This window comes from Salmo salar, chromosome ssa17, assembly GCF_905237065.1.
Source record: "Salmo salar chromosome ssa17, Ssal_v3.1, whole genome shotgun sequence".
NCBI classification, from domain to species: Eukaryota; Metazoa; Chordata; class Actinopteri; order Salmoniformes; family Salmonidae; genus Salmo; species Salmo salar.
The window spans coordinates 16970009-16983103 of record NC_059458.1 but is presented as its reverse complement, the minus strand read 5'-3'; the positions used below and the strand labels follow the sequence as shown (position 1 = coordinate 16983103).

Genomic DNA, 13095 nt, shown 5'->3' with positions numbered 1-13095 from the left:
CTACTAAAGGCCCAGTGCACTACTTTTGTCTAGAAAATAAATATTTTTAGGGGGTGCTGAGGGTGCGGCTATGGTAGGTGCCATCTAGACACTAAAAGGGTTCTTCGGCTGTCCTCATAGGAGAACCCTTTGAAGAACCCTTTTTGGTTCCAGGTGGAACTCTTTTGGGTTCCATGTAGAACCGTTTCAACATGGAACCCAAAAGTGCTCTACATGGAACCAAAAAGAGTTCTCTTATGGGGGAAGCTGAAGAACCCTTTTGGAACCGTTTTTTAGGGCTTCTCTGAAGACTGCAGTAATTATTAGGGATAAAGTGCATGTCTGGCTTCTGTGTCCTGTCTAAACAATAAGATCATAGATTTGCACACCCCATCTCCCGTAATCAAAGCAGCAATTTCTTCTTTTCTTATCAGGAAGCCTGCTGCCTAATCCCCCAGACAACACTGCAGTCATTCCCTCCAGAGAGATGGTGGGATGGAGGAAGAGAGATATATAGAGAGGGAGATGGAGAGAGAAAAAAATAGAGAGAGGAGGGGGGGGGCATCCGAACAGTGCTGCAGTGATTCTCTGGTCCCCTGACAGATATAAGAAGGATCTCATGAAGTCTGGGCATCAGCACTGGGTCTGGGTAACATGGTGGGTTTTCTGGACCACTTCAAAATGGGATTAAAAAAAAAATCACTAATGGGGAGGGTGCTCTTCAGAAAGACAACTCCCAACAAATCATGATTTGGGATCGGCGGTATTTAAAATTAGAGCAAGAATTGTGCTCTTGAAAAATAATCCCCTTGAAAACATGACAGAGACAGACACAATGCGAACGCAGATAGCTAGGCTTATTATAGCCACAGCCAGTCAGTGGTTGAAAGTTTGTAACACTAACTTTAGCACATACGGATAAGGCTCTGGACGGGTTTCCTGCACGTCCATTTCCACCTAGACCAACCGACAATTGTACCTGTGGACACGTGTATGCTGGAACATTTTTAAAGTTTTGGCCTAATAAAATCTGACCAGCCAGCAACTTTAGAGTAATATAATGTAGACTGGGCTCAAGAATAGGCCTGTGACTGCAAAGGGTCATGTACGCCATTACCTTTGTCTCAGCACAAAAATATGCTCATATGTCTGGGTCCAGAGTAGAGGTTGACCGATTAGGATTTTTCAACGCCGATACCGATTATTGGATGACCAAAAAAGCCAGTGCCGATTAATCGGCTGATTTTTATATATATGTTTGTAATAATGACAATTACAACAAAACTGAATGAACAATGAACACTTATTTTTACTTAATATAATACATCAATAAAATCTATTTAGTCTCAAATAAATAATGAAACATGTTCAATTTGGTTTAAATAATGCAAAAACAAAGTGTTGGAGAAGAAAATAAAAGTGCAATATGTGCCATGTAAAAAAGCTCACTTTTAAGGGTCTTGCTCAGAACATGAGAACATATGAAAGCTGGTGGTTCCTTTTAACATGAGTCTACAATATTCCCAGGTAAGAAGTTTTAGGTCGTAGTTATTATAGGACTGTTTTTCTCTATACCATTTGTATTTCATATACCTTTGACTATTGGATGTTCTAATAGGTACTTTAGTATTGCCAGCCTAATCTCGGGAGTTGATAGGCTTGAAGTCATAAACAGCGTAATGCTTGAAGCATTTTGAAGAGCTGCTGGCAAACGCAGTAAAGTGCTGTTTGAATGAATGCTTACGAGCGTGCTGCTGCCTACCACCGCTCAGTCAGACTGCTCTATCAAATCATAGTCTTAATTATAATATAATAACACACAGAAATACGAGCCTTAGGTCATTAATATGGTCAAATCCGGAAACTCTCATTTAGAAAACAAAACGTTTATTCTTTCAGTGAAATACGGAACCGTTCTGTATTTTATCTAACGAGTGGCATCCATAAGTCTAAATATTGCTGTTATATATTGCTGCACAATCTTCAATGTTATGTCATAATTACGTAAAATTCTGGCAAATTAGTTCGCAATGAGCCAGGCGGCCCAAACTGCTGCATATACCCTGACTCTGCGTGCAATGAACGCAAGAGAAGTGACACAATTTCCCTAGTTTAATATTGCCTGCTAACCTGAATTTCTTTTAACTAAATATGCTGGTTTAAAAATATATACTTGTGTATTGATTTTAAGAAAGGCGTTGATGTTTATGGTTAGGTACACATTGGTGCAACGACAGTGTTTTTTTTCGCGAATGCGCTCGTTAAATCACCCGTTTGGCGAAGTAGGCTATGATTCAATGATAAATTAACAGGCACTGCATCGATTATTTGCAACGCAGGACAAGCTAGATAAACTAGTAATATCATCAACCATGTGTAGTTAACTAGTGATTATGTTAAGATTGATTGTTTTTTATAAGATACGTTTAATGCTAGCTAGCACCTTACCTTGACTCCTTGCTGCACTCGCATAACAGGTAGTCAGCCTGCCACGCAGTCTCCTCGTGGAGTGCAATGGAATCGGGCCATGACCGGTGTCCATAAATGCCGATTATCGATTGTTATGAAAACTTGAAATCGGCCCTAATTAATTGGCAATTCCGATTAATCGGTCAACCTCTATTCCAGAGCACTATCAATATATTAACACTACCAAGAATGTCTAATTAATTGCAATTGTAGGCTATCGCTAAGACCATTTCAAGTTACAAAACCCTCCAGAAATAAGTTATACTGTAACGTTTCAGTACCAGTTATGGCCTCTTGTCTAACTCTCTGTGGATTGACAGTCCAAACACATCATAACACTAAAAACCTCTACCTGTCTTGAAAGAACGAATAACTTTCATCTCTCAAATCTCTCTATTCAAGCAAAAATTCACATCAATAAATTATACCTGCAGGGAATGAAAAGCTTTTGATCCTGACTTGCATTATAGTCAAGCGAAAGCTATAACTTTGAATTTCCCTCTTGGAGGGAAAGTATATATTTTTTATGGATTACTGCCATCCGGGGCCTTCTCTCTCTCGCGCGCCTGACTCATGCGGTCTGTGACATCGAGGAGGGTAGATCAGTGACGTACGGTTGCTGTCAGAATACTAAATGATCTCATCAATAGCAGAGCTCCATGTGGCACGTTTAGATACTACAGAGTCACAGAGCCACAGCCATTTATCACCGCTTCACAGTCTGGATGAGAGGGTCACAGTCTGTTTGTCACCCCACATTCAGAACCACTGCAGAGGAAGAGAGGGTACACACATGCATGGAAGCAGGGACACATGCAAACTCGCACAAACACACACGCTTGCTGACGCACACACACTAATTCAAAATGCACATACAAACTCTAAGGCATGTGCACATACTGACATTCCCTAAATACTGAATCTAGACCTGCTGTATATCAGACCAATGCCAGACTGAACACGTGGACACTCTCTCTACATGCTGACCCCAGACCAGCATCGGAATGTCAGACATTGTAATTCTGTAAAATAAACATGCTCTGTATTCAGAGCCAGTTGGCGGTGCTCTCTCTGCATGTCATCTCTACACTTGAGAGCACTTCATTTTGCATTCTACACCAGGGGCTGCTTCTCCGAACTATGTTTTGATGTCTTTATTCAAATCTTAGTCAAGGGCGGATTTATGCTGGACCCATTTGATAGCGATGAATTGAAATACAACCCCAACAAAATACCTTTTTGAGCCAGAGAAGAGTATATTAAGGCAGGAGTTGAACCTTTGGTCTGGTTGCAAGTGGCAAGTAAGGCCTTATGAAAAGATCTCTGACAGTTTGCAAACATCAGGAGCCTTTCATAGATTGACACTGTAAATCCCCACTTAGCATGAGTTGTAGACCCATTTACACTATTGACTCCATCCGTAAGGCTGACATGGATGCTAAAATCCTTCTTACTGGAAGATTATGATCACGGGACACAGGAACCCATCTGCTTGCCATTGTTGTGGATACAGTGTTTCCCCCAACGTCATTCATCTCAATCTGTTCTATTTCCTACTTTTCACGGGAACTGTAATGGGCGCTCTTATTGCATCCATGAGGGACTGAGAAGTGTGATTGGCTGATGAGAGTACACACAGTGTCACAGGAATGTAGGCGAGTACACCATGTACATCATTTGTCTAATTGCCACACTATTAAATTGATCATGTTGTTGGTCACGTATATAGAGATGCTGTTCTTTTGTTTAGGAAGACTGCCCTTTCAGGGGGTACTTATATTTGTTGTGGCATATGAACTCTGGAACGCTTCTCTTTTTGGGGCATGATGAGTGAGTCAGATGTTCCCAACACCTTCCTATTGCCCACAGCAATCAACATGTTGAAATGACTTTCACTACGTCAAACATACAGCCGCCACACCAGAAGGAAATAGTATCTCGTCCCTGGTAGCTTTTGGATTAGCACAGGCAAAACTGGGCTAACAAGCTCAGTAGGGCAGACAACCACAAGCGTTCCATGCTGACAAGTGGGCTAACCTGAACCCAGCCTGTCTGTGTACGCCAGCTCTATAGCATTGACAGTTCTGCGAGAGTCTGCACTCCCTAGTGATTCAGTGGTCAGCATGGTCGATGTATGGTCAGCAGTTTTAACCGCGTCAGGTCCAGACGCCGTGACGTTTCACAAACAGGGGGAGGAGTTAGAGGTAAAAGAGACGCTGACTGTGTTCGGAGCGGAAGCCTCCGCGGTGTAAACCAATCGGGCTTGACCGCTTTGGCCGCCGGCCTGACCCAGCGACATCTAAAGCAGCATCCCATAATGCACCAGGCTCCAGAGCCGGACAGACATGGGATTACGGGATGCAGGATGCAGCGCTATAGATGCCTGCCAGCTCTGTGGAGACATCCACGTGTCTGGAGACAGCACTGAACAGTTGGGTCTATTGAATTCCCTCCTGTATTACACGTTTTATGATAAATTATCAATCTATTATTAGGAGTTAGTGTGTCAACACATATCTGCATTTCCTGTTGAAACTACCAATGGTAGAGAGGAGTGAAAAAAGAAAGAGAAATGGCTGGTGACTGCCCTCACACACCTTTAAAATATCCTCACAAATAATTCCAATTCCCACACGCACATTTCATTTATCTGGTTTCTAGGCCACATGTTTCATGGGGAGTGACCCTTCACCCAATCGTTGTAATCCTCCACAACGATGTGCGATCTCGCAATCTCTTTTTCAAAGTCATGTGATCAAGAACACTGGTGTGTCCTGTCCTCTGTGGTCTTGGTCGTATTATGTAACCTATAGTCAAAATCCTACCGGATGTAACCATATGTGACAAGAATAATGTTCTTGAAACATCAAAATATGTCACTGGCTATGATTGAATATTGGGGCATTATTCCAATAATCTACAGTATATTCATATATTCCTATTTTATCCCTTCATTGAACTGAGATAAGTCTAGACATTGCCAATATATGCAGCTCTGCGATTTATGTTTCATAAATACAATGACCTTTGCAGAAAATATAAAATGGGTTACTCTAAAGGTCAATATATGCTATATCCACAAACATGGTTTTTACAAACTGATCAAATGTTAATTCTAAAGTGATTAATATACAATACCAGTCAAACATTTGGACGCACCTACTCATTCAAGGGTTTTTCTTTATTTGTAAAAAAAAATTACATTGTAGAATAACAGTGAAGACATCAAAACTATGAAATAACACATATGGAATCATGTAGTAACCAAAAAAGTGTTAATCCATTCAAAATATATTTCATATTTGAGATTCTTCAAAGATTCACCCTTTGCCTTGATGACAGCTTTGCACACTCTTGGCATTCTCTCAACCAGCTTCACCTGGAATGTTTTTCCAACAGTCTTGCTTTTCCTTAACTCTGTGGTCCAACTCATCGCAAACCATCTCAATTGGGTTGAGGTCGGGTGATTGTGGAGGCCAGGTCATCTGATGCAGCACTCCATCACTCTCCTTCTTGGTCAAATAGCCCTTACACAGCCTGGAGGTGTGTTGGGTCATTGTCCTGCTGAAAAATAAATGATAGTCCCACTAAGGGCAAACAAAATGGGATGGCGTATCGCTGCAGAATGCTTTGGTAGCCATGCTGGTTAAGTGTGCTTTCAATTCTAAATAAATCACTGACAGGGTCACCAGCAAAGCACCCCCACACAATCACACCTCCTCATCCATGCTTCATGGTGGGAACCACACATGCAGAGATCCTCAGTTCACCTACTCCGCGCCTCACAAAGACACAGAAGTTGGTACCAAAAATCTCAAATTTGGACTCATCAGACAAAAGGACAGATTTCCACCAGTCTAATGGCCATTGCGCATGTTTTGGCCCAAGCAAGTCGCTTATTCTTAATCGTGTCCTTTAGTAAATCAAATCAAATGTTATTAGTCACATGCGCTGAATACAACAGGTGTAGACCTTACAGTGAAATGCTTACTTACGAGCCCCTAACCAACAATGCAGTTAAAAAAATATGGATAAGAATCAGAAATAAAAGAAACAAGTAATTAAAGTGCAGCAGTAAAATAACAATCGCGAGACTATATACAGGGGGATACCGGTACAGAGTCAATGTGCGGGGGCACCGGTTAGTTGAGGTAATATGTACATGTAGGTAGAGATATTAAAGTGACTATGCATAGATGATGATATCAGAGAGTAGCAGTGGTGTAAAAGAGAGGGGGAGGGGCAATGCAAATAGTCTGGGTAGCCATTTGATTAGGTGTTCAGGAGTCTTATGGCTTGGGGGTAGAAGCTGTTTAGAAGCCTCTTGGACTTAGACTTGGCACTCCGGTACCACTTGCCGTGCAGTACCAGAGAGAACAGTCTATGACTAAGGTGCTTGGAGTCTTTGACAATTTTTAGGGCCTTCTTCTGACACCGCCTGGTATAGAGGTCCTGGATGGCAGGAAGCTTGGCCCCAGTGATGTGCTGGGCCATTTGCACTACCCCCTGTAGTGTCTTGCAGTCAGAGGCCGAGCAGTTGCCATACCAGGCAGTTATGCAACCAGTCAGGATGCTCTCGATGGTGCAGCTGTAGAACCTTTTGAGGATCTGAAGAGCCATGCCAAATCTTTTCAGTCTCCTGAAGGGGAATAGATTTTGTCGTGCCCTCTTTGCTACTGTCTTGGTGTGCTTGGACCATGTTCGTTTGTTGGTGATGTGGACAACCTGCTCCACTGCAGCCCTGTCGATGAGAATGGGGGTGTGCTCGGTCCTCTTTTTCCTATAGTTCACAATCATCTCCTTTGTGTTGATCACGTTGAGGGAGAGGTTGTTTTCCTGGCACCACATGGCCAGGTCTTTGACCTCCTCCCTATAGGCTGTCTCATCATTGTCGGTGATCACTGTTGTGTCATCGGCAAACTTAATGATTGTGTTGGAGTGGTGCCTGGCTGTGCAGTCATGAGTGAACAGGGAGTACAGGAGGGGACTGAGCACGCACCCCTGGGGGGCCCCCGTGTTGAGGATCAGTGTGGAGGATGTGTTGTTACCTACCCTTACCACCTGGGGGCAGCCCGTCAGGAAGTCCAGGATCCAGTTGCAGAGGGAGGTGTTTAGTCCCAGGGTCCTTAGATTAGTGATGAGCTTTGAGGGCACTATGGTGTTGAACGCTGAGCTGTAGTCAATGAATAGCATTCTCACATAGGTGTTCCTTTTGTCCAGGGGGAAAGGGCAGTGTGGAGTGCAATAGAGATGGCATCATCTGTGGATCTGTTGGGGCGGTATGCAAATTGGAGTAGGTCTAGGGTTTCTGGGATAATGGTGTTGATGTGAGCCATGACCAGCCTTTCAAAGCACTTCATGGCTACAGACGTGAGTGCTACGGGTCGGTAGTAATTTAGGCAGGTTACCTTAGTGTTCTTGGGCACAAGGCACTATGGTGGTCTGCTTAAAACATGTTGGTATTACAGACTCGGACAGGGAGAGGTTGAAAATGTCAGTAAAGATACTTGCCAGTTGGTCAGTGCATGCTCGCAGTACAGGTCCTGGTAAACTGTCTGGCCCTGCGGCCTTGTGAATGTTGACCTGTTTAAAGGTCTTACTCACATCGTTTGCGGAGAGCGTGATCACACAGTCTTCCGGAACAGCTGGTGCTCTCATGCATGATTCAGTGTTATTTGCCTTAAAGCGAGCATAGAAGTAATTTAGCTCGTCAGATAGGCTCGTAGTATGAGCGCTCCGAAAGCGAAATGCTCTGAATTTACAAACGAACAACCTGACAACGCCCAGAGCGCACTCCAGATTGAATTTACAAACACAACCGAAGTCGTAAAATGTCGAGGTAGTAATTTGTTATGCTAACAAGATAGCAAGAGGTTCCATAGCAACAGAAACAACTTCCGGTAGACAGGCGAAGTACGCTGAACTGGAAGAATACCGTTCTTTTTCAACTGACTGATTCCCCTGATTCCTACCACTATAGAAACACAGACTATTCTAGTCCCCTGACTCCTCCCACTATAGAAACATAGACTAGTCTCATGAATCTTCCCACTATAGAAACATGGCAATGTGTAGTGCAGCATTTCCCAAACTCAGTCCTTGGAACCCCAAGCGGTGCACATTTAGTTTTTTGCCCTAACACTACACAGCTGACTGAAATGATCAAAGCTTGATGATTAGTTGATTATTTGAATCAGTTATGTAGTGCTAGGGCAAAAACTAAACGTGCACCACTTTGGGTTCCGAGGACTTGAGTTTGGGAAATGCTGGTTAGTGGTACTGTGGTAGCTCGGCATACAATTAGTTCAAGATGTTCAACCCTGGGGGGGAAAAAAACTGCAATAAAAAACGTGAAGGAGATTTCTTATTTAATTGAATGGCCAAAAAATAAGCAAGGTTGGACTTACACACCTTGATGCCATTGTTCCTCTGTGGCTTAGGTGAATAGAGTATCTGTGTTTCTGTAGTCTGCAATGTTGCTGTAGGTTGTTGTAGATGTCAAACTCATCTTTAACCTTAAAACAATGTAACCAAAACCTTGATTTAACTATTATATTCACACTAAGAATTTGATAAAACACCCCTCACACTACATACTATTAAGCTTCTACTTGAGAATACCTTCCTTTCTTTTAGTATGCAGTCCCTCGGAGCTAGATGAGACTCCATTACAGTTCTGATCGTTTGCTTTCACTTTCCAGTAGGAAGGGCATGTGTGCATCTGCCTGCATAGAGTGTCATTGATCAATATTAGCCACTTATAATCCAGCTCAGGAAAAGCGCAATGACAGATGAATTTACAATCAGACCATCTCGCTTGCCCAACATGCCATGCAACAACAATCCTGCACTGATTGGTTTGGGTACTGATGGCCACTGCATAGCTCTAAACAAGCTACTGTTGATATGGGACATATTGACTAGTGAGGGGTTGGATTGTACCCCATGCTGACTGTTACCGCTCAGATACCAAATGTCAATACACCACACTACATGCTGCCTTTCTATGGATTGTTAATTGGTTTATGGATTGTTAATTAGTTTGATTAACACCACCTTCAAAGACCGAATGAGGTTCGAGATGGTTGAGGTTGGGGTTTGTGCACGTTTTAGTTTGCTGGTTTGTCTTCTCAAGACGTGTACCTAAAGCATGTAGAATACTGCTGCTATCTTTCTCAGCGCTTAGCAACACTATGAGATCCAACTCAATGCTGCTGCCATCTTTCTCAACGCTCAGCAACAGTATGAGATCCAACTCAATACTGCTGCAATCTTTCTCAACGCTCAGCAACACTATGAGATCCAACTCAATACTGCTGCCATCTTTCTCAATGCTCAGCAACAGTATGAGATCCAACTCAATACTGCTGCAATCTTTCTCAACGCTCAGCAACACTATGAGATCCAACTCAATACTGCTGCCATCTTTCTCAACGCTCAGCAACACTATGAGATCCAACTCAATACTGCTGCCATCTTTCTCGACGCTCAGCAACACTATGAGATCCAACTCAATACTGCTGCCATCTTTCTCAACGCTCAGCAACACTATGAGATCCAACTCAATACTGCTGCCATCTTTCTCAACGCTCAGCAACACTATGAGATCCACCTCAATACTGCTGCCATCTTTCTCAATGCTTAGCAACACTATGAGATCCAACTCAATACTGCTGCCATCTTTGTCAACGCTCAGCAACACTATGAGATCCATCTCAATACTGCTGCCATCTTTCTCAATGCTTAGCAGCACTATGAGATCCATCTCAATACTGCTGCCATCTTTCTCAACGCTCAGCAACACTATGAGATCCATCTCAATACTGCTGCCATCTTTCTCAACGCTCAGCAACACTATGAGATCCAACTCAATACTGCTGCCATCTATCTCAACGCTCAGCAACACTATGAGATCCAACTCAATACTGCTGACATCTTTCTCAACACTCAGCAACACTATGAGATCCAACTCAATACTGCTGCCATCTATCTCAACGCTCAGCAACACTATGAGATCCAACTCAATACTGCTGACATCTTTCTCAACACTCAGCAACACTATGAGATCCAACTCAATACTGCTGACATCTTTCTCAACACTCAGCAACACTATGAGATCCAACTCAATACTGCTGCCATCTTTCTCAACACTCAGCAACACTATGAGATCCAACTCAATACTGCTGCCATCTTTCTCAACACTCAGCAACACTATGAGATCCAACTCAATACTGCTGACATCTTTCTCAAAGCTCAGCAACACTATGAGATCCAACTCATTACTGCTGCCATCTTTCTCAAAGCTCAGCAACACTATGAGATCCAACTCAATACTGCTGCCATCTTTCTCAACGCTCAGCAACACTATGAGATCCAACTCAATACTGCTGACATCTTTCTCAACACTCAGCAACACTATGAGATCCAACTCAATACTGCTGCCATCTTTCTCAACACTCAGCAACACTATGAGATCCAACTCAATACTGCTGCCATCTTTCTCAACGCTCAGCAACACTAGGAGATCCAACTCAAGGCTAAAACAGAACATTCTCCATCTTGACACAGGCAACAGAAGGCTCACTATCCAACACACCAACCTGACATTTTGGTAAGACCCGTACGGAAAAACCACATAAAAAACCACATTCCAAAACACGTTTTCATGTGATAACCTGTGATTTTATGTGAAGTTAATGTGATAACATGTGACAACATGTAAAGCAACATGTGATAACATGAAACTGCACATGTGAAAGATTTCCAAAAACACATCATGTGCATCCTGACACATGTGAAATCGTGTTTTTTTCTATAAGGGGAGGAAAAAACAATTATACTTCTACTGAATACACTGAATACAGCACGACAGTTTGGTCTCCAACGCCACACATCCTCAGAGGGCCTACAAACCTCTCCATTACTCTACCTAGTAGTTCAAACAAGATAATAGCTGGACAAAGATTATTCAAGGCATAGAGGACAACTAATACATGCCTGTGAAGCAGAAAGAAAGAGTACTTACTGGATGATGGTGAAGACTCCTAGTTCATCATCGCACCGTTCCATCCCTTCAGACGGACGGACGGTCACTCCAGCCCGCTAAAGGCTCAAAGGGGAATGTGCTCCAGTCCCTTTCCCTGAGAGTCCCTCTGAAAATCCACTTCCTCCACTGCCTGGTGTTTGCGAGAAAAACGTTGTGTTTTTTTTTGTTCACCTCCCTCCCTATTGCTCCTCAGCTCAGTGCCAAATGTTCCAGCTTAGCATTCGCTGCGCAGCACCGCTGGTGATGGATTTAGCCTGGGCATCTGGGCTAGCCGGGATAAACCGTTCAACAGACACACACACTCACACACATTCAGACACACTCACAGTGTCATGCTGTGCGAGTTAGGGGCCAGTGCCCTTGGGGAGACAGCCTCCCCCACCCTGAATAATGACACAACACCACCACATTCCAGGCCAGTGCTTAAAGAGATAGAGAAAGAGTGAGAGCAAGAGAGAAAGAGTGAGCGAGAGAGACAGCGAGAGAGCGCAATGAAAACAGAGAGAGAGAGAAAGAACGTTGGGAGTGTGACGGGGAGATCAACACAAACGGGGAGAGGATCAATGCATGAACAGATGTGTGCCAGCCAGCACACTCCAAAGCCGTTACCAGAGTCAGAGACAGGAGCGGCAGTTAGAGACAGCTGTCTGATGCCAGTATTATTAACCCTGAATATGCCAGAGGTGTCTCAGGGGGGGACTGGATAACTGGTTTCACAGTTAGTGTGTCAAATATTTTTTAATCGCTGCCTCCCTCCCACACACAGTACCTACAATAACCAAGCATAGATCATACTGTATTGACAAACCTCCAGGAACAAAAGAAAAACAACTAAATTGGTTGGCTATTTTCCGTTATTGCTAACGGTGTAAAACCAATTAAAACAAATCTGCATGTGAAAAGATCAACACAGCATCAGTCAACCGGGGCTAAACTGTGATCTGTGAACTAGGATGACTGAACATCACTACCCTGCATATGGACTCTGTAGCTTAATACCACTTCCACTGAGAAAAGCTCTCATTTAACGCAGCTCAGCGGTGCCCCATGCAACACGCCGCATTGACTGTTCACCAAATTGCTGTGCCTCTAGTCTGTGGCAGGCAGCATCCATCTGGAATCGCTAGGCCCTTACGTAACTGGCCGTTTACTAGGAAAAACAAGATGAAGAGTCTAGTAAGTTAAAGCTATTTATTTTTTATCCACTTATTTGAACCATGAGCCTACTTTATATAATGTGGCTTGGCTTGGGAATGGACTTCCTGATTTTGCTTGATTGGCTTATATCGCTCGGCAACCTAAATGACTTGACCAATCAACACTTGATTTATCATTAATTGTTCAGATCTTCATTCCAACAGGGTCAAAAAAAGTACATATATTTTACCTTCTCAAAGTCCTCACTCTATGTGACTCACATGTTGAGTAGATAACATTAACACAGTATTATTAACATACTGTAGTTCATGGCCCATGCTAATTTGATGTGATGACATGGTGGATGGCGCTGTGTGTATGATGAGCTCTGCTACTGCCTAGTACAGGGCTTTGTCTTAAGGGGACAGATGCTGGGCATCTCTGCAGTAAGCTGACTGCCTCTA

The 13095-nt window shown here is 43.2% G+C and overlaps 1 protein-coding gene across 1 annotated transcript in view; it reads right to left on the bottom strand.

Annotated features, from left to right (window-relative positions):
• LOC106575283 (FERM and PDZ domain-containing protein 4) overlaps nt 1–11894 on the bottom strand; it is a 65777-nt gene extending 53883 nt beyond the window's left edge. Inside the window, exon 1 of the mRNA XM_014151715.2 lies at nt 11474–11894. Coding sequence (XP_014007190.2) covers nt 11474–11517 — 44 coding nt within the window. The 5' untranslated portion in view covers nt 11518–11894. The remainder of the gene's footprint in view (nt 1–11473) is intronic.
• Between the last annotated feature and the right edge of the window lie 1201 nt (nt 11895–13095).